We start from the raw sequence: 21,672 nt of genomic DNA on the forward strand, positions 1-21,672 counted from the left end.
AACAAAGGGCAAAATACTACCATTTTTCTGATGTTTTGTAGGTACCCTCTACCCTGTATATAGAAATAAAAACAGTGGGAGTTGGTGGGTTTATTTATACCATATTTTTGGAGGTAAAAAGGGCCTAAGAGGGTGATAGCTGCCCCCAGAAGAAATACTTCATGCAACATATGCACTATGAGTCACATGGCTCACATTCAGGTTATATTTATCTTTCCGTATGTATAAATATACCTAGACCCAGACCTAGACCTATTCATAAACGTGTATGTATATGTGTATGTACATGTATATGTAGACAGTAATCTCAGTTTAGGGCCAAATTCACTTCTACTCCTTACTCAAGCAATTACAGTGGAATATATCCTTCTTAAATGAAAAAAAAAATTGTTTTTTTTTTCCCCACCCTCATACGACTTTGGAGTAGGGGTTTTAATTGAAAAGTTTGAAGTAAAATTTTAACTTTAAAAGCTGAATACTGCTCCAGGTGTTTTTAACTGCAGGAAAGAAACACATGCTGGTTTTGCCCATTATGGCAATATGACACAAATATCCTGAGAAAATATTGCTGCATTGCAAAAATGTAGAGACACAGTCAGATCTCCTGAAAGAAAATATTTACCTCAAATGTGCGCAGAACTTTAGCCAATGCCCCAACTTCTTCTTTCAGAGAGAAAATCAAAGAAATCACACCATTTTTATTTGAGGATTCTTCAATGTACATAGATTCCTGAAAGAAAAGAAATAAAAAAATTTATATAGTTTCACCCTAGAAGTAAGTTTTGCTTTGATCCATTTCCCTTTAGCACTACATCAGCAGTGTAACAGTGTATAAAGTTGCTTTAAGTGGGAATTGCTGCTGGCAGAAGTAGAGCAGCTCTGAGGTTGCTCTGATTTATGATGGCAGAGACAAAAATCCCTTCTCCCAAACTAGGGCCCAAGCTATTCAAAAAGGACATGAAAATACCTAATACCACCTCTGCCTTGCTTCAAGTACATCAAGCTGAGGCGTGATTGGAAACATTACTGTACTTTGGTTTCAGCTGCAGCACACAGATCTTCCCTCAGGCTTTCTCTTCATTAACACTCAGGATTAAACTGAGCAATGTATATGTACTCTGTGCAGAGATGCAGGTCATGATCTGTTCCCCTGCTTTTACCTTCCAGTTAGCACCAGGAGATATGGTATTCACAAGAGGGATATGAAAGGTGAATTAAAAAAAAAAAAAAAAAAAAAGAAAAAAAAAAAAAAAAGAAAAAAAAAGGGGGGGGAAGTGAGGGGAAATGTGAGAGCAAACATTTAGGTTTGCTCCTGAATCTCACAGTGAATAAAGGCTCAGCTGTTGCAAGATGTGTTTTCATTTATGTTTGCTCCCCTAGGCTTATGGATTTGTTGCTCTGCAAATTCCAAAAGTTAATTTCCCATATTCCCAAGCAAGAAAAAAATTTGGTTTAATTATTTTCATGTTTCTCATTATCAAGATAGCTTACTAAGTACATGTGTTTCTTTTCACAAACCTCCTGTTAAGCAGGAAAGAGATATTTCACCACCTCAGAAACAGGAAACTGAGTACTGGAATCAGGCCAGATTTTCCAGATTATCTGGGTACCTGACATGGCATGTAAATGCCTGCTGAGTTTTCCAGAACCACTTCATTTTTCTGATGTCAGAGTAAATTTGATGCACAACCACCACAAACATTTTGAAGTCACAATAATTTATTTGTTGGTTTTTGTTAACATCTACTGGCCTTGGGCAAATTGCCTCTGGTTGGTATTTCAAAGATCACACTGGACATCTGCAACACAGATGGGTACTGATGTAAAAAGTCCTGGGCAAAAAACTTAACTTAAGGTACCCATTCAATTTTTCTTTACAAAGTTCTGTATTTTCAGTTAGAGGCTTTCTTCGTTATAACTGTTGCTTAATTTAACATACAAATCATAATACAGAGTCTCCCAAATATTGCCCTTAGAAAAGACAGTCTTTGTGGCAAATTAATAATCAAATCCAGCTGTGCTGAAACCATGAAGTTCTTGGTGGGACTACATTTTCTGAGGCAGTGTTAGAAGGAGCAGCCTTCCTTCATAAAGGAAATAACTTTTGATTCTTCAGGCTGTCTCTGAGGCTGCTGCTAACCTGAGAATTCACTGCCAAGGACTGGCAACAGATTTTTTCTACCTAGCTTTATTTCCAGAGGTTCCAAAGGTTATCCAAATGTTTTCCACCTTTCATGGGAACCTCTGGTTGGAATTGTATTTTATGCACTAGAGGGAAGATAGTCACTTGTTCAGTTGTGACACTTCCAGCAACATTTCTGTGTCCCCTGGGTCCTCACCCAGCCAGGGAGCCAGCCCAGCTTTTATGCAGTGGGGACCAAGAGGAAAAGCAGTGGGTAGGAAAGTAGCAGCTGGCTAATGAAACCCATTTTCACCTCAGCATCCACAAGGGGAAACAACAACAGGAGTCTGGGAAAGAGCAAACCAAACATCAGTAGTCCAAAAATGCTGTGATAGTGTAACCAAAACTGTCTTCTGAAATATTGTTTGTACATTGCTTTGCCCTTCTGTTTTCCTCCATTACAACCAAAAATGATCTTACAGACAGAACTGTGCTTATACCAGTGTCTGCCAATGATCCGAGAATTTGGTTTTCATGACCTGCACTGGAACTGTTTTAAAATCCATGCAGCTATGTATTCAAAATACTCTTGCCAAAGCACAGCCTGAGAATCAATTTCTGTGACAAGTTGGCTTGATTTTGTGTGACAAAGGAAGAATTTGTAGTTTGGATACCTGAAGGAGATACGATGTAAGGTTCAAGTCCTGCAAGGTGATCCTGCTGCTCTTTATACCATGAGATTACCCAAAAAAACCTTAAAAACCTCTTCCCAACCCAGACAGATTCTCCTTGGTCACTAGCCCTGATGTGTTGAGACCAGCCACTTGCAACCTGTCCTCATTCATTTTCCCCTCTTGTAAACTGATTTATGTTGGTGCTTAAAATGAAAGGCAGCAGGGAGTAGGCAATAACCCTGCAGACAGCAAGATACTTGCATAACTTGTTGAACATCTGCATATGCTCTCAGTTCCCTGGAAGATCATTGCACAAACAGTAGCTAAGGCATCATTCTGTCCACAGATGTGAGAGCTTTCATTGCAAGAGAAGAGTAAAATGATTGTTTTCCTTGTTCCCAGTTCTTATCCATATATATGGAGTCAATATACATCAGTATACACTGGAGATTTGGAGATCAACATAGACACAGTAAGTAATATTCATCAACATACACACAGGCACTCATTTACTGCTGAGTTTTTTGTAGTGCCTATGCCTAGTTTCAGCTGTTGACCACAGTTTATCCATTCTCAGTTCTAATTCTAGTTTCATGTTTTTCAACATATCGAGAGAAATTGCAAGTTTGAGTTAGTTCTACTCTTCTGTAGCTAATGACATGAAGAATTGATTGAATTGTCTTCTTGTCATCAAAATATTGCCTATATGACATGTATACATGATTTATAAATGTAGTGTGGAATAAATTAAGATCTTTCTTCCAATTCCTTTATTTTTTTACCCAGAAAGTAAAATAGAACCAGTTGATGAACATGAACATGCATTCCTGGACCTAGCACAATCTCAAAGACATGTGATGTGTAAATACAAGGATGGGTTTACCTAAGTGCAGTGCAAAGCTGCATGTTTAGTTAACCACTTTGCACCTGGATTAATATTGCCTTTCTGGCATATATGGCAGTATTGGAGGTGAATAAAACAGACCTATCAGCTTTCTAATAATTTCTGAGTTGGTCATATAAAGCCTTTCAGAATTACTTCCAACACTGTTCAAACCAGATTAAGTTTTTCTTGCAGTTTCAGGTAGAGAAAAATTTCTCCTCTGTGTCATAAATTGCAGACTTATTAGATATACGAAATAGTAAGGAAAAAAATTAAAAGGGGAGAAAAAAAAAGAAAAAGAAAAAAAGAGGTGTGAATTCCTAAGGAAATAAGATTCCTAAGTTACATCTGAAAATGGAACTCATTTCTAAGTCAGATTTCTTAAGGCATTTAGATGCTCAGTTTCCATAGATGTCACCAAGATGTTATATAACTTGGAAAAGCATCAAGGTGAGAACCTAGGGAATTTTTGTGGGAGCGCTTCCCCAACACACAAAGCAATAGGAAGCTTGATTTTCTTGGCTGCTCTGTTCTTAAAAATGCTTTTAGAAATTAAAGCCTATTTTTGCACATCTTCTGCCAGTTGCCTCTGCCCTTAGCAGCATTGCATAGAACACACACACGCATAATCTGGTCCTAATAATTAACCATGCTGGCCTCTGTTTATGTCTTTTACCCCTGCAGGAACTACAAAGCCTGTAACCAAAAGGTATGGGCTTCAGGGCTTTCCTATACTTTCCAAAGCATGTAAGATCCATGTAAGTCAGTAAACATTAAAAAGGGGATGTCAGGGCCCCATAATTTAACAAATAGGTCCACCTGAAGACCCTTCCCTTTAACTGAAGAAGACAAATTTCTTTCATCACACAGGTCTAAGACCTTCAGTTAGCTGATGGGCTTTTCTGCCTTTTCCTCTCTTTGCAACGATACTGTTGCAATATTAATTTTTGCTCTCACTGCATTTTTGTGATCACAATTGACAACAGACAGACATGCTGGCTGCCAAAAGAGAGAACAGTGGCAATCAGGCACTGCAAAGCACAGAGACAGGGGTGTTGTTTCCTTCCATCTTGGGTCACACTGCCTCTCAGAGAGCAGGGTACAAGATTTGCAAGTGTGGAGGGGTGGGAGGTGGAAGGAGGGAGGAGGAGGGAGACAGCCACAGGCTCTCCTGCAGAAAGCAGGCACTCAGACCCCATGACTTACCTGGAAAGAGTCACCATTCATTCTGCTGTGCTGTGCATCCATGGTGCAGAAAGAGTGATGCCCACTCAGAGAGACCCCTTAGCTGCTACAAGTGAAGCTTTCTGACCTTACTACAGCAGCCAGAGCTCTGTCCAAAGGTATTTAAAGCAAAGCAAGTCAGGCAAAGCCATCCCCTTGCCCCCCCCTTCCCCAGCTCCCTCCCCCGGACACCCTGCCAAGGGGGCGTTCTCCCTGCACACCCACCCACCTCTGGCACACAGACATTCCACTAAACACTGGCCAGCCCCTGGGAGTCCCACCCCAGCACATAGCAGCTCTCCAGCATATTGTTTCTATCTGCTCCCAACGTGGACAAGTGGCATGCTTTGAATTAACAGTCTTCCTCCTCCTGATCAATATCAGTCGCTCTTCTCATTTTTGCATGTTCAGAGCATCATCTCCCCCTCCAGACCCTCCCACCACTGCATGTGTGTGCAGCCTCAGGTGGGTTTTCCATCGGGGCTCACTGCACGTGACCAGAGGTCAGATGTTTTTCAGGATCTGCTCTTTGGGTGCCAGACATGGGGCCAGTGAGTGCTATGGCATGGCACAGCAGCTGGGGTATTTGTCTTTTAGTAGAGCCTCTTGGACTGCATCCAATAGGTCAGAGAACAGGGGACATCACTCCACAGACCAGACATTGGAGAGAGATACCTGGTGCAAAGGAAGCATGAGACACAAGTTGGCTATGTGAACCTCATTCTGGGATCAGTATGGACATGGAGAAAGGGAAGAAGGTAAAAGAAGAAAGGGAGCAAGGAAGGGTAGGTCAGAGCTAGAGGGCAGGGCAGGAGGATGCAAAAAACCCAAACCTGCAGAAGATGAATGTGTGATTTATACAGTGTCAGCCATGGAGGGCTACAGGGGAATGGGGTGGGATGCATGAATGATTTTGGAAAAGACTGGTAAAGAAATGGTATAAAAGAGGACAGGTTTGGTATTTAGGAAGAATCACCAAAGGGGTTGAGGGTATCCTGTAGCCCAGTACAGGAGGGCAGTGAACAGCTGGTCAAGTATCTGTTTTGTTATATGGAAGGCTGAAGTCTGCACTGAGACAAATGATGTCAAAGCAGGTGATCTTGCTATATTTAAGTGATAAATTATCTGGAACAGAGGAATCATCTCTTTACAGTTTTGTTTGGTTTTTTTTTTTTTAGTCTTGAGGCCAACTCAGATTGGTGAATACTAGCAAAGACTTATTGTGAATTAGTTGTACTTAGAAAACCCAATAGCTTCTAAATCTAATCAGCTTTGCAGCAGGGAAACTGAGTGGAACCACTTTCAGAGATCTCAGTACAAACCCATGTTGAATCCCGTGACCATGAACCCAGAATCCAGCCCAATTAAATTATCAACTGTATTGTGTTATCTGAAAGAACTCAGTGTTTTGGACATAAATACATAGCTTTTTCAGAAGAGATGGTTGTTTGGGCATCTTGTGGCTACACAAAGAAGTAGAAAGCTACTTTCTGAAGTGACCAGCAAATGCATGGTATGGGCTGGAATGCCAAGGTGGTCGTACAAATGCAACACACACATAGCACACTGAATTCTGTTGTCACCATGAGGTAAGGATGAGGTAAGGAGTGATGGGGCAGTAGGGGAAAAGGAGTTTACTCTTGGTAATTGTCAGCAGTATAAAAACTACTGGTTTTCAACTGCTCAGCCAATTCACTATATAATCCAAGTTCACTACCAGAGGTAGTATTTTGTGTCCTGTGCTTGTGAAGCATCAGGCACAGTCCTATGAATGACAGGGACATTGAAGGCCACCTTGCAAAAAAAGTACAGAAAGATGAGGATGAGGACAACACTGGTTATAGTAGTCCCTGGGCAAGAACATACAGCCTCCAGCAATAGGTCTTGTGTACTTTCCCCACACACCATGTCTCACAGTCTGGTATATTTTTCAACTGGGTTTTAAAAACCCTTAAACGCATGTCCTACAGTTGGCCAAAATAACTGTGGCACCCAAAGTTATAAACTATTTTTTCTGTCATTTGTGCTTTCCTCTTTCTTTCTTTTTCCCTTCTCTTTTCAATAATCTTTGATCTATGTGTTTTCCTTCTCTGTGGCTTTCAAATGAATTTAGGAATTTTTTTTTCCTTTCTTCCATGCCTTCCTCTCTCTCTCTCTCAGAGTTTTTTCTGTATTTTGTTTTTGTTGTTGTTGTTGGTTTGTTTGTTTGTTGTTTTGTTTATGGTTTTTTACATATTTTTTACAGAACTCTCTGTTCACTCTACCCCGAAAGTTATAATAAGGTGAAGCAAAATATCGGAAATGTAAAATATTGTTCATGCCAAATCTTCATAATTATCTATTGTGAGTCCTTCCTCCCCCTGCTTCTTCTGTTTATATTGAAAGCTCATCTCTTAATCTTATTGCTAAAAAATCATAATAATGTCCCCAGTGTATTGCCACCAGTCCACTCTTTAATCAGCCTGGTCTGGCAAAGGTACAGATTTCTGTACTGGCTGGGGGAAACAAAGCTCCTTCTTGCCAGGAGGAATTCCCATACTCTCTTGTTCTGGGGCAAAGTTGTGCATGTCTGTGTGTTTCCAATGCTATTACAATGCTGTGTGTATGAACACACAGTTGTATCAATACTGGTTACCTTGGACCATTTCAGAGTCCAAATTTCCTGTCCTCTTTGAAGTACCCGATCAGCACAACAAACACGGGTTCATCCCCCTGCAGTGACATAGCTCATGGGGATTTCCCACTTGGGTTTCATGTTGCTCTGGGTGCCTGGTTCCCCAGCCCCTGGGTCACCATGGGAGCTTAGGGTCTAACAGCCCTGGTCAGGGGTCTTGCACCATTAGGCAACCCCACTTATTTCACCCATATTTATGCATTGATGTCCTACATCTCCTCCCTCTAAAACCTCTTTCACCCTCAGAAATGCACACCACATGCCCCTCACATCCATTCTTGGCTGTGATGCACAGCCACAACTAGGAGGGCTCTTTGCACTGAGAGTGGGCTGGTTCCCCTGGCCAGCATGATGCAGGTTCAAAGGGCTACAAACTTTGGTTTTTCAGACTGCTCTTTCCTGCCTCTGTCCTCAGCCCGTGTTTGCAGTGCGCTGGCTTTCACAGAGCTGTGTGTTTTCCATTTTTCAGGGATGTCTCTCCCCATGCACAGACACTTGGACCATCCCTGGCCTTCAGCTCCCTGACCCCTTCAAGATGTCCCAGTCGATTTGAGGGAGCTGAGACTAATGGAGAGAAGTTTTTCTAGTACAACCTGAAAAATTCACAAATGAGGATTCAGTATCTCAGGACAGAAAGCAGGAAACGTCCCCCCTTGTCAATATTGTGTATGCATTTAGCAAAGATCCCCAGGTGTTGCAGCTCACTGCGGCATGCCATCCGGGATGCATTTCTTCACCCCTCAGCCTACATCTTGGTTGCAAAATCGCCTGGCTACGTGCCCCCCCATCCTTCCAAAGCGAGGGTCCCCGACATCTCTTGCAGCCCGCTGCTAAATGCTTTTTGGCTGTGCCTGATCCCCTCCCTAGACGGGTTCTTCTCTTTCCTAGCCAGGAGGTGGCACTGTGCCCTCACGGCAGCGGCTGCCGAAGACGGGAGACGGGGAGGGGGGACAGGGGGGACACCCGGCAGTCTCCACCGCCTGCCCGAGGGGCTGGGGGGTGGTCCACCTCCCAAGCTGCGGCATCACCCAACCCTCCTTCCCCCCCCCCCCCCCCTCCTTCCAGGGGCCTGCCACCGCGAAGGCGCAGGGAAAAACACCCCCAAGCCTCCAAAATTCAGCTCTCAAAAAAAGTGGAGACGAGGCGGGGGGTGGGGGGGGGGAAAGAAGGAGGGCCCGGTGTGATTTATCCCCCGGAGCTGTGATGGACGCGGGACGCGTGGCCGCACAATGGGGCCACCCGGCGGGGCAGGCAGGCGAAGGGCCCCGTTCCGCGGGCGCGGAATGACGGGGGACACCGCGCAGCCCGGCTCCGGGAGAGTCGGAGGAGCGAGTGGGACGGGGCTGGGGCTGGGACCGGGACCGGGGAGGAGGCAGCTGCCGCTTCTTTTGTTGTTGTTGTTGTTGTTGTTGTCGTTGTTGGGGTTTTGTTGGGTTTTGGGTTTTTTTTTCCAGCCCTATATGCAAACTGTCACTTCAGGTTAGCACAAGACCTGATTCAGTTCATTAGCATGAGCTGTATCTAATATGCTTAAAACCTCTAATTATTTATTATGCCCTAATTGGCAGCCCAAGAAATCTCTGCAAAGTGATGAGTGTTTATCCCAAGACTTCTTTCGAGAAGAATTCAGCAGTGTCCCTGGTCAAACGTCATTTTTAATTCTTCATTCGGGGCACTGGCTTTATTCCTCTTATAGACGATACAGAGCTAAGAAAACCCGTACAACTGGGTGTCCCGGGATCTGCCCTCCCTCTGCCCGGGGCAGGATGGGCAACAACTACTCACGAAAGAGGTTTAATGCTCCAAGTCCTTCTTCCTACGAAAGGACGCTTAGGAAGAGACGTTAAAGTTCATCAAGTATGAGAAAGTGTAGGCAGATGCTCCTTGGAAATTACTTCCCCGAAGAACAGCCGTCAGGGAACAATCGCTTTCCTGCGTTCTGAAAGTAGCAAAGTTTTGAAAATCATATTCACATAGAAACTGTTTCAAAATAAGTTTACCTCTCCTGGAGTCGCCTCCCCTCCCTCCTAATTGCCTTTTTTTTTTTTTTTCCCTTTCTTTCCAAGTCTGTATTATGTTGCTTGAAGTTGCGCCAACTATTTATTTATCTTTATTCTTTCTCTTTTTCTTTTCACTCATTATTCTCTCTCCCTCTCCTTTTTTTTTTTTTTTTTTTTTTTTTTTTTTTCCCTTCCTTGTGTGTGTGGCTTCTCGGTCTGATCTGTAGCTTGTTACCACCCACTGCACGCTCTCTCCTGCAGCCGAGGTGTTTCTATACAAACTTGAGCGTCCAGTTGTCATATTAATTATTACACTGAGTAATGACTGAAATAGTCAAAATAAGGGGAGACTCAAGAGAGCTTTTTCTTGCTGCTCAAAGATTCAGCAAAGAAGCCTTGCAACAAAGCACTAATTGGTCCCCAGAAATACTCTGACAAGGCATGGAAGATAGGTTTCATAAAGCCCAGCAATTGTGAAGGGGGAAAAGATCCTTGAATAGACCCCACGCTTCTTTTCTAAACTCTCTTGCTGAGCAAAAAATGGACTGCTTCTTGAATACTGGACTGATCTTGAATGCTATACCCAGCAGAGAAAAAAATGCACCATTTATTGTAAGTTTTTTTCCAGCTATTCATGTGTTCTATGTGGAGAATAAGCTGGTTTTGTTTACCATGAAAGACCTTTTACTTTATTTTCACTCTTGGGGGGGAAGCTGGAAACGGGAGGGGGAGGGCGAGGGGAGGGAGAGAAACACATGTGCCCAAATCCAGACGAGCTGCCTACTGTAACAAAATGGAGTGTAACAAATCCTACAGAAGTCCCGAATGTATCGATTCTTTGAAGATCTATATAGATTAACGACTTTCGTTCTGCTTTTTCAAGACGGCATTTAATCATAACGTAAATGGCCTTTAAAAAAGAAAAAAAAAAAAAAAAAAAAAAAAAAAAAAAAAAAATCGAAAAAAAAGGCATACCCAAGTTAAAAAAAAAAAAAAAATACAAGAGCTTCAAAAGACCTTATGAGTGTGGCTACAATTTAGGCATACAAAAAAGAAAAGCCACTATAAAATAATGATGACAACTCAAGATTTTTTTTAAAAAAAAGGGAAAAAAAAGAAAAAAAAAAAAAAAAAGAAAAAAAAAAAAGACCAATGAAAAGGGCAAGGGCTATTTATCATTATGTTAGAATGAAGAATTTCGAAGTGCAGGTGCAGGACTGTGCATACGTGTGGGTGGAGGCAAGGGAACTTGAAACAATATTTATTATCTTTAAATCTGGCAGCCCCAGAGCCCTTGTGCTGCACAGTGAGAGGAAAGGGGAGCTGGCAAGATTGCCATCACCTCAGAGAAGGAGAGGGGTGAGTTTGTTCCCCAGTAGCAGTGGATGGCGAAGGGAGGCAAAGGCTCTGGCCTCCCCCTCACCCTTCCCCCTCCCTGGGTCCCGGAGCCAGAGGAACCCAGCAGGGACAGAGTCACGGAGGCGAAATTACATGCGAGTTACACTCGGTGACCTCTGGGTCTCACATCTTTTGCATTTTTCAAAGCCCTCTGAGACTTGAGAAGGAAGAACCAAGAAACTCCGGTCTCATTCTGCCATTTAGGGGGCAGGTATTTCCCTTCGTGGTGTTTCACACCAGTTCTGGTAGTGGGCTTTCTCCAGAAGAGTAACTCGGTGTAAATATGTATATAGTTTACAGGGCTGCAAACATTTTGCTACTTCGCTTACCACTTCCCAAAGCACTGGGATGAGGATTGCATCGTTGGTTCATTTTTGTTCATTGCTCCTGTGAGGTCACAGTGCAGAGATGGTGATGCAACAACAATTTCTGGTGCAGAAAATTCTGATGTCAGGCAAGGAGTGTTTGACAAAGCATCCAGAAGACTGGAAACTGAAGAGGGAGAGCTTTTTTCAGAGAACATAAAAGCCAATGTTGTATCCAGCTCAGGTCTGGCTCTCCCGCCTAAGAAGGATGAAAGTCTTGTAACATGTTTCACAAATGATGAGACAGTAGGTTAAAAATCAGAAAGAAACCAGGTGACCATTGAAGAGGGCCCCAAAATAAATATGACAGAGATTAGACCAGCCAGAACTACTTCACATATTTCATCATACATGTGCATTACAAGCTGCCATGTTCGAAATTGCTAAAAGACTTGTTAGCAGGTGCACATTAAGGTTCAGCCGCACAACGTTGCTGCTTATCTCTGCTAAAACTCACGTTCCCAGTCAGGGTCAGGGATACAATATCAGATGAGAAGTGATCTCTGCAGATGCAGACTGCCATAATTGAGGCCAGCAGCAGAGAAGGGCTTATTTTTGCATGCACTTCCACTACAACCTGAACAGGGACTGTGCAGGTCCCTTCCTTCCATGCCTCGGGGATGGTGCGAGCACCAGGGATAAAAGCCACTTATCAGGGACTTCCTGGAGCCATAATCTCACTCGGAGCAAGACTGTCATATCATGGCTCTTTTTTAGGGGGCTAGAGAGCACACCCCGAGTTTTCAGAGTGAAGATACATAGAAGGAAGTGATGAGTCAGAGTTGAAGGCAGAAAATGTGCTAAAAGCTCGCAGAGATCCGTGGGTATGTGAAAGCCAGGAGGGAAGGGGAAGACGGCAGGGTCCTCACTGCTCCTCATCCCAAGAGCGGGATGCCCAGCATGCCCCAGTGCTGGCCATGTCTCCCAGGCTGCCCACACACCCCAACCCCCAAGGGTTGGTACGACCACTCAAGATGCTTTTCCACACCTGGCCCTGAGGCACAAGGGAGACTTCACTTGGCAGCAGCAGTTATTTCTCTTGCGAAGGTCCATCCTGATTCCCCAGTTACAAGGAAATGCCATTGGCCACTTGGAAAGGTGCTGTCTTGCTCCCACTTTGCAGGGCACCATGGAAGGCATCAGGGGCTAAGAGAGTTCCCCGGGACCAGCAAGCGGACTGCATGGCCTGGGAAAGGGGCTCTGGCACTGAAGGGACAGATGACTCCACATCTGTTAAGCCCACTCAGACTTTATGTCGCCCTCCGGGACAAACCTCCTTCCCCGGTGGCGGTGACAGTACCGTGGCACGGGTACCATCCGTTTTGGACGCACCCGAAGGGGGGGTTTATTCTTTCTCTCCCGACAGGCTCACCCCTTGGCACTCAGAGAGGGGTAACTCAGGGTGACTTCTCCCTAGGCTACGCAGGCTGCCTCTCTGGGAAGCACTCCTCCTCACACCCTCACCGGTTCACCCGCCGCTGTCTCAAGCTAATAGAGCCGTCAGGCCGCCCGCACCGCCCGGCACAGGCGCCTCCGGCCCCGGTGAGGGGCGCACCCCCGGGGCGGCGGGACGCCCACACGCACGGAACTCAGGCTCGCAGCAACTCGTCAGCGAAGGGAGCGGTACCGGGCACCCCGGTGCTTCCCAGGGGCAAGGACAAAACCGCTTTTTCGGCTTCCCGCACACGGAGAATTCTCCCATCCCGGCTGCTAGTGCGGGGGCTTCTCCGCAGAGGTACGGACTTCTCCGTGCCGACGCTGCGGGCACGGCGTTCCTCCCCTCCTAACCAGAAGCAGGTGCCGCTGTGGTGTCCCCCAGCCCTCCAGCGCCCCGCAGCAGAGGCTGCCCCGCACCTCTCCGTACCTCGGTCACCCCATCCTCTCCCCGCCGCCGCCGCGCACCCACCTCCGCGGGGAGCGGTAAGCAGCAAACGGCACCCGGACACCCCCTCCCCGGGCAGCCCCCTACCAAATAAATTTCCCTTTCTCCCGCGTACATCCCCCACCACCCCCACCCCCACCACCCTAAATTCATCCGTCCTACCCACACACCCACCCACCCACCCACCCGCAGCCCCTTCCCCGCGCCGGCCCACGCGCCCCGCCGGCTCGCGCTCCCGCCGCCGCCCCGCGCGGCGCCCCGGCGCGGGTGTTTGCTCAGGGCCGGGAGCGCGGCACGCGCCGGGCGCACGCACTTGCAACAACAAACCCGCGAGGGAGGGGGGGAAAGGGGGGGGGAAGGAGGAGGAGGAGGAGGAGGAAGGAGGGGGAAGAGGAGGAGGAGGGGGACAGCGGGGAGGGGGCGGGGAGGGGGGCAGTGGGGAGGGAGGGGGGGGACACAGAGAGGGGCGGGGGGAGGCGGAGCTGCGCAGCGTCCAGCGCGTGTGCGCCGGGGGCCGCGGGGGGGTGGGTGTGTGTGTGTGTGTGTGTGTGTGTGTATGTGTATGTGTGTCCCCCCCCTCCCCCGCACACACCACCACCACCCCCGTGCCAAAAAAGGCGGCGGTGCTCCACGGCCCGCAAAACCGGGGAGCGTGGAAGGCGCAAGGTGCAGGGTGTGCGTGTGTGTATGTGTGAGCGGCTGGGGGGGGGAGGTAGAGAAGGGGGAGGGGGCGGCCGGGGGGAGACCGCCCGTGTGTGTGTGCGTGTGTGTGTGCGTGTGTGTGTGTGTGTGTGTGTAGGGGAGGGGGGGGGGGGTGAGCCCCGTCCGCCCCTTATAAGAGACACAATCCCCAGCCACTTTTTTGCAAAAGGGGCTTTGCAAAGCAGCCCGCGCACACGCGAGCGCCACGAGCCTCCCCGCGGCCGCCGCACGGAGGGCGAGAGGGAGGAGGGGGGCGGGCAGAGCCGCCCGCCATCCTCGGCCGCCCGCCCGCCCGCCCGGCTCCTCCGCCCGCTCCCCTTGGTAGCCGCTGCCCCTTTCCCCCTGCCTTCCGTCGCCTAGCTCACCTTTTTTTTCTTTAAAGCGAACGTAGCTTCTTCTTTTTTTTTTTTTTTTTTTCCACATCTTTTTTTTTTATTATTATTTATTATTTGGCGGTGGGAGAACGGGGACCGTCCGCCGCTCGTAGGACGCGCCCATGGCCAGCGGCAGCCCCGCCAGGATGGCCAGCGCCGCCGGGCAGCCGCCCTTCCTGCAGCCGGCCTGTTTCTTCGCCGCCGCAGTCGCCGCCGCCGCTGTCCCCCCGCCGGGGCCGCCACCAGGGGCGCCGGCGCCGCAGCTGAGCCCGGCGGGCGGGCAGCCCTCTCCGGGCGGCAAGCCCTCGGCCACGCGGGCGGCCAAGCGGCAGCGCTCGGCCTCGCCGGAGCTGATGCGCTGCAAGCGGCGGCTGAACTTCAGCGGCTTCGGGTACAGCCTGCCGCAGCAGCAGCCGGCGGCCGTGGCGCGGCGCAACGAGCGGGAGCGCAACCGGGTGAAGCTGGTGAACCTGGGCTTCGCCACCTTGCGGGAGCACGTCCCCAACGGCGCCGCCAACAAGAAGATGAGCAAAGTGGAAACGCTCCGCTCCGCCGTCGAGTACATCCGCGCCCTGCAGCAGCTGCTCGACGAGCACGACGCCGTCAGCGCCGCCTTCCAGGCCGGCGTCCTCTCGCCCACCATCTCGCCCAGCTACTCCCACGACATGAACTCCATGGCGGGATCTCCCGTCTCTTCCTACTCCTCCGACGAGGGCTCCTACGACCCGCTCAGCCCCGAGGAGCAGGAGCTGCTCGACTTCACCAGCTGGTTCTGAACGCCGGCCGCCTCCGCGGCAGGTGGGTACGCGCCCGCGGAGGGTCGGGGTGCCGCGGGGTGGGGGAGGCCCTGTTGGCGGGACTACTGGGCCGGGGAACGAAGGGTGGCGAGGGGTGCAGGCGCCGGGGGAGGGGCCGCATCCGGGGTGCCCCCCCAGGCTCCGGCCGTCCCGCGGTACTTACGAGCGGCTCCGGCGCTGCGCTGGTCCCGGAGCGACTCTGATCTCCTCTCTCTTTTATTATTACAGGACAGTTGCAAAAGGGAAAAAAAGAAAAGTAACACCCATCCCCCAAAATAAATCACACACAGGAAGACTGACAAAAATACACCCAAGAGAAAGAACCTGTTGCATGTCCCTCTCCCCCGCCGTCGGAGGGCGGTGCGGGCACGTCTCTCGGCGGGCGGGCACAGCGCTGCGATGCGCGCCGCGGGGGCGGTCGGGGCGGCCGCCTCAAGCCCTGGTCCTTGTCCGGTCGTTGCACTCCGTCGTGCCGCCACGGACTGCGCACCGGTGGAGCGGACATCCCGCGGGGAAGCCGCGGAGAAGGGAGCTGCGCCCTGCGGCCTGCGGAGGAGCTCTTCCCCCTTCTCGGCTGAAAGGCAGCCCCTTCTCTGCACCCCACCGAAGAGTCAGAGACTCGGCGTTCATCATTCTGTGGACAAAGTTAGTTCCTCGATGTTTGTGGAGATGTTGAAATTAAGCTATGCTGTGCTCAAAGAAGCCCCTGGAGCTCCTTTTCCCCCCGTGCCTCTCCCTCCCTTCGCGCCGAGCTTTCCCTCTCGTTTTCATCATAGAATGCTTCCAACCCAATTTTTTTTCCTTTTTTTTTCTTTTTTTTTCTTTTGTGAATTTTTTTATTATAAGAAAATCTATTTGTATCTATCCTAACCCCTTTGGGGATATATTAAGCTATTTTTGTACATAAGAGAGAGAGAGATTTATAGAGGTTTTGTACAAATGGTTTAAAATGTGTATATCTTGATACTTTTTTTAATATGTAATGCCTATTACCTCTTCATGTTTAGACTTGTAGTCGACGTTACCTTACAACTGCCATTTTTGTATGTGGTTTTGTAAAGGACTTGGATTTCCTCCAGATGTACTTTAGCACCAACGTGTCTTACTTTATAGAAACTTTGTTAATGTATTAATAATGTTATTAAACAATGTTCAAAGTGAACAAAGTTTATGCAGCTATTGTCCAAACGCAAAATGGTAGCCATTTGTTTTTATATGCTGCCTTTTGGAAAAAAAAAAAAAAATCCAACAAAAAAAGCAAAAAAGCAAACCCACAAGCAAACAAACAAAAAAAATCCCTATTGCCACTGCCTTTTCTTACTGTTTTATTACAAACTTACAAAGGTCCTGTATAACCCTGTTTTATACAAATTAGTTTCGTAATAAAACTTTTTTTAATGAAAACGATCGGCTGCCTGCTGCATGCATTTTTTTTTTCTTTCTGCCATTGACAACGATGAATGTAAGGACAAAATGTTAAAAGATGTTATGCCTGAGCTAAGCTTCATAGGAAGTGTTTGTATCTGATGGATGTAACATATATATCTTTATCTATCTCTATATAAATACGCAAATATCTAGCGGTATCACCATTGTTTTCTTGCCCTTCTGTGTTGCAGATGTGTACGCAAATCAAAAGGCGAGGGGATGATTAATGATTGCATTGTCCTTCCTGAAATCACTGCACATTAAAGAATTCCCCCCAAAGCCCAAGTCCTAAAAAAGAGGGCGCTCCATCCCGCGTTTCGGCAGGGTGACCCTGGCCCCCGAGGCTCTGACCCATCAGGGCAGAAAAACACAGGGGAAGGAGGGCACCGCCACCGAAAACACCGGCTACTCTGTTGCCTCTGCAAAGACAGCGGCTGGATAAATAAAACCGTCGGAAGACGAGAAGCGACCAGCGAAGGGCGGTACAAATAAATAAATAAATAAATAAATAAATAAATAAAGTAGTAGAAATGGGTGGCAGCTTAGAGACACTGGTCTTTCTAAGCTTGTTATTCTACCCAAATAGCGTGATCTGCCTGTAAAAGTACCCAATTACTAAGACTCAAAAAGAAAATGGACTCCTTTCCCCCCTCCCAGCCCTCTTTTTTTTTTTTTTTTTTTTTTTTTTTTTTTGGCTAGCCTGCTTGTTGTCAGTTAGCAAGGACGTGACTAGAATTCGCCTTCTCCTTTTCGCCTGGCTCCTGCATCACTTGCAAATTCAATTTGCGTGCACCAAGCCAAGCGGAAAGCAAAGCGCAAAACGCATCTCACAAAAAAAAAAAAAAAAAAAAAAAAAAAAAAAATCAAAATCAACAGCCTGGGGAGAGCCAGTGTGCTCTACGGAGTTAAAAAAAAAAAAAAAAAAAAAAAAAGGCTCCCTCAGTTATAAGCGTGCCGTCGAGTTACGAAGGATGCGCTATTTTTAAAAAAAAGGAGGGGAAAACTTCGGTGGCGGAGGCCCCCGGAATGTTCTCTGTGTGTGTATGTGTGAGAGTAACTGAATATATGCACACACGCATATACATAGGTGTATATACGTGTGCATATCAATGTAGAGTCCTCTCTGCGCTGCTTTAAAAGAACACACTCATTTGCCCCTTCACCTCCTCCCCCCACGCACTGAAATGATCAATACGTGATTTAATCGGGGGAGGGGAGGGACGGGGACGGGACACGCTGGGGTCACGAAATCCCTCATTACTTCAGCACAAACACCCATTGTTTTAACTGCTCGTGGAACTAATGTTTAGTTATGAAAATAATAACCGTTATATGCCTCCATCCGCTCTCCCTTTACAGCATCTCCTTTTTTATTTACCCACTTTTGCAAGCGCATAGATAAGGTATGCAAAGAAAGTGTAGCCAGTAATTTATAGCTATGAATATAACATTAGGATAATGTTTCATTCTGTTACAAAGGCGAAATTTCTCTTCCTTGTGTAGACAGGTGTTCTTTTTTGCTCACTTCTGAATAGTAAATATCCAGACTCATTAAACTAAAGGCAAAGTTACGCTGTTGTTCGCTACAATGTATAAGGCAGGCTCAGAAATTCACCACCTCCTCCTTCCTTTTTTCCCCTCAGACCCTCTCCCCCCAACCCCAAAAAAAAAAAAAAAAAAAAAAAAAAAAAGAAAAAAAAAAAAGGAAGAAAGAAAGAAAACACACACACACAATTTTACTGAAGATAGGGAAAGGGCAAAGCAGGATTGGGGTAAATCTCATTACATCTGCTCTAATCGCTTAGCAACACAAAGCCTTTTCTTGTATTAGCGCGGAGAGCCTTTCAGCGCTGCCTGCCAGACAGTATTCAGTTAGCATTAGTAAACTCCATAAATCAGGGACTTCTTTGGGCGCAGTATAAGTTTTAGAACTACTCAGAGCTTCAGAGCTGGGGAGGGGGCGATAGAGGAAGTTTAAGAAGCGGAGGGGTGCAGATGGAAGTTGTTGGGCCACGGGTTTATTAATTTATTTACCTGTGTATCTATTGATCGTAATGCTGGAAACGATAACGTCCCGGTGTTACGTCCCGGTAACAAATGCCTCTACCCGAGTCCCTCTCCTCCCTCCAAAATCAAGACCCTCGGGCAGCGACGGGGAAACAGGGCGAGACCCCCACCTCTGGGCCGCGGAGGTGGGCAGCGCTGCAAACCGCCCCCTCCTTCCCCCGTCCCTGACGTGCGCAATGGCCTGCGAGGTCCGCGCCCGCGGAGCCGGGGTGGGAGCTCGGAGGAACCGGGGGGAGCCTGCCCGCAGCTCGGGCTTTCCCTCCGCTCCCCACTCCTGCCCACCTCCCTTCCCCCTTCCCCATAAGTCCCTCCGCTGCCCAAACTTTTTTCCGCGCGTGGGGCTAGCACCGGCCCCGCGGAGCCTCCGCGCACTTCACCCCCCTCGCTGGCTCAGGGAGCTCAACTAAGAGCGGAAGGAGAGACACCTGCTCCCGGAGAGGGCGCGGGCACCCCGGGGAGGGTCTCCTTGTCCCCCCACCCACCTTCCCCTCGGAGAAAGGCAGAGAGACACCGATCCGCACCCGGCTTTGCAAGCACTGCGCTAGGGGAGCGTGGGGCGCCTTCCCCTTCTTTTTTAAAAAAATTAATTTCCACTTTTTAAAAAAAATTATTCGATTTTTTTATTGTTTGTTTGCTTGTTTCTCTCCCCTATTTTCCTCCCCTCTCCCCCCTCCTTTTCTGTTTTTTTGGTTTGTTTTTTTTTTTGCTTCACACCCCCCCTCCCTTTCTCCCCCCTCCCCGCGGCGCAGGTCCTGCCTTTTGTGTGCGGGCGGGCTCCCGGGGGCAGAGAGGGGGGGTTTCGGGGGCCGGGCAGGCAGCGGGCAGCGCTGCCCCCGCGCGTGTCACGCCTCAGCCTTTATCCCTGCGGGGGCCCGGCGGTACCGGGGGCGGCGTGCGCCCACTGCAGCTGCCGCCCGCCCCGCTCCGCCACCGCGCTCCCCATCTCCGCGGTGTGGCCGACGGATGGAGGTGGGGGGACAGAGGGGGAGGAAAAGGGGGGCGGGACGGGACACACGGGGACAGGCAGCACGCGAGGACAGCGGGCACCTGCCCAAGGCCAAGCGGGCGAGGCCACGGCCGGGGGGGGACGTCCTGGCTCTCCCCTGCGCCCAGCTCCATAATGCAGCGCCTCTTACTCACTGCATTCAGGGATTATCTCGCCTTGAAGTGTAGCGGGGGAGACTTTGTGTCTCCCTACCACCCCCTAGCCCCCCCACACCTCGAGCGAGCAGCGGCTCGAACCCCCCGCTCCCGGCCGGCACCCCGTCCCGTCCCAGCGAGCAGCAACTTCTTGCTCCCGAGCCCGCTCGCTTTTAGCGTGTCATCCCGCACAATACTGGGCTAATTCCTTCTGTAAAAGGCAAGTGGTGAGGAATCAATCGCAGGCTTTATGAAATCAAAAGGGATGATGGGTTTGGGGTTTTTTCTTTTTCTTTCTTTTTTTTTTTTTTTTTTTTTTTTTTTTAAATTCCCTGCCCCAAACTGAATTTCTCCTGCTCCTTACTCCCGTTCTGTTAATAATCCCATGAAGGCGATTGCAGACCGAGGTAAAGCTATCATTTGTATGCGCCTGAAGATTAATTTCCCCCATGTACCAACTCAACGGCATAGTTATCTCTTTAACAGGGAAAACAGTTTGGCTCCATTGTCGGGTTGCCAAGACTGCCTTTTGAGAAAGAGAGCCCGGCTAGCCTCTGATCAAACTCAAAGGTTAGTTAAAAGACAAAAACAGCTGAAAATCTTCATGAATAATGCTGTTTCCCCGAGCCCAGTGTAGTGCAAGCGCACATTTCAATGCCAGAGCATTTTGTTATGCTGCTCGCCTAAGTCAGAATTTCACAGAAAAGGCAGAGAAGAAAAGGTCCAACAATTAGAGGGGGCCTGTCAGAAAACATTAACGCCTTCCTCGCCCAGCCTGTCAAGCGTGCTGGAAATAAAAAACTGGCATAGCGAATCGCACCTCCACCCTCTGGAGCTGCAGGGGGGGGAGAGGGAGGGGGAGCTTCGGGACACAGAAGTAGAGAGACAAATGGACAGACACGGGCTATTAATAGTCCCCCTCGGCTTTGCAGTTCAACCAAAAGCTGGAAAATGAAGAGGAAAGGACCTGCAGTTGGATATTCTCTCTCGAACATGATACAGACTTCTCTTTTTTTCTTGGCACCATCACATGCACTCACACTGTCTCTCTGCATCTTCAGCCCTTTCCTGCATTGGTCCTGCATAGCACATATGAGGTGCCCAGTGAAAGAGCAGCATGGCAGAGCTGTTACCTCCTTTCTGCACTCTCCAGAGTCCCACTTCTAAGTTTCCATGTCCATGGCCATGCAGACATCCAGTGGGGCTGATTCATAGCTGGGCTGAAGCACCTCGAGCTGTACTGATGTATTGAACAAGAGCCATCTCACTCTATAGATTATTTTTTTTAGGAAAATATTTCAAATCTTCAACTTTTATTATCCAGACCCACTACCACACGCTCAAGTCTTTCCCCCCAGTTAAGTATCTACTGACAAGAACATTGAATTATTTAGTCTCCTTTGCATTGTCTTTAAGTCAACATCTCAACTTTGACTTCCCTGGCAAAAGTGTGGATTTTTCCCAAGCATCTCAATTACAAGAGAACTCTGCTCCTTTTCTCACTGTAACGAAACCTCAGATGATTACTTGAATCATCCGCTCATTTTTTTTTTCCATTTCCCTTTTTTGCCTTTTTTGTGCCATAGCAAATCCACATGTATGTTAATATCTGATAAGGACCAGATAAGTACTTTAGAGCTTCTATAACCAGGCTTTTGCTGAGATGGAGGTGTGGGGGAGGGAAACTAGGGAGGAGTACTGTTGTGTATTGTGGTATTCACATGTGGGTTAAAAAAAAAAAAATTACAACATAGGAAGTGACTGAAGAAAAAGGATTATCTCCAAACATCATCTGAGGTGTCCTAGAGGGTATAAACCAGTATAAGGACACAGCAACACAGGTCAGGCAACATGTGAAAGACAAATTATGATATTTTTCTTGCCCATGATTAAAGACTTACGTGATTCCACAGGGAAGAAGTTCAGTGCTGGGGGACAGGAG

At 48.0% G+C, this 21,672-nt stretch overlaps 2 protein-coding genes and 1 long non-coding RNA gene across 6 annotated transcripts in view; 2 read left to right on the top strand and 1 right to left on the bottom strand.

Annotated features, from left to right (window-relative positions):
• PAH (phenylalanine hydroxylase) overlaps positions 1–15,291 on the bottom strand; it is a 48,871-nt gene extending 33,580 nt beyond the window's left edge. Inside the window, exons 1-6 of one of the 4 annotated variants that reach the window (XM_071728193.1) lie at positions 14,290–14,427; positions 11,305–11,539; positions 9,363–9,516; positions 4,886–5,012; positions 1,752–1,799; positions 623–730 (exon numbers count right to left, since the gene is read on the bottom strand). In XM_071728193.1, coding sequence (XP_071584294.1) covers positions 623–730; positions 1,752–1,799; positions 4,886–4,927 — 198 coding nt within the window. In that variant the 5' untranslated portion in view covers positions 4,928–5,012; positions 9,363–9,516; positions 11,305–11,539; positions 14,290–14,427. Of the gene's footprint in view, positions 1–622; positions 731–1,751; positions 1,800–4,885; positions 5,013–5,132; positions 5,269–9,362; positions 9,517–11,304; positions 11,540–14,289; positions 14,428–15,258 lie in introns of those variants that run through there. The other 3 variants (XM_071728212.1, XM_071728204.1, XM_071728220.1) reach the window with 3 other exon arrangements.
• Positions 5,526–8,736, top strand: LOC139788401 (uncharacterized). Its single transcript, XR_011722847.1, has 2 exons — positions 5,526–5,661; positions 8,047–8,736. It is a non-coding gene; the product is annotated as an uncharacterized lncRNA (long non-coding RNA).
• On the top strand, positions 14,421–16,502 carry ASCL1 (achaete-scute family bHLH transcription factor 1). The gene is made up of 2 exons (XM_071728301.1): positions 14,421–15,096; positions 15,324–16,502. The coding sequence occupies exon 1, from the start codon at positions 14,421–14,423 to the stop codon at positions 15,072–15,074; it is 654 nt and encodes a 217-aa protein (XP_071584402.1). The 3' UTR covers positions 15,075–15,096; positions 15,324–16,502.
• The last annotated feature ends 5,170 nt before the right edge of the window (positions 16,503–21,672 follow it).

The sequence above is a fragment of the Heliangelus exortis genome, chromosome 1 (genome assembly GCF_036169615.1).
Source record: "Heliangelus exortis chromosome 1, bHelExo1.hap1, whole genome shotgun sequence".
Classification (NCBI taxonomy): domain Eukaryota; kingdom Metazoa; phylum Chordata; class Aves; order Apodiformes; family Trochilidae; genus Heliangelus; species Heliangelus exortis.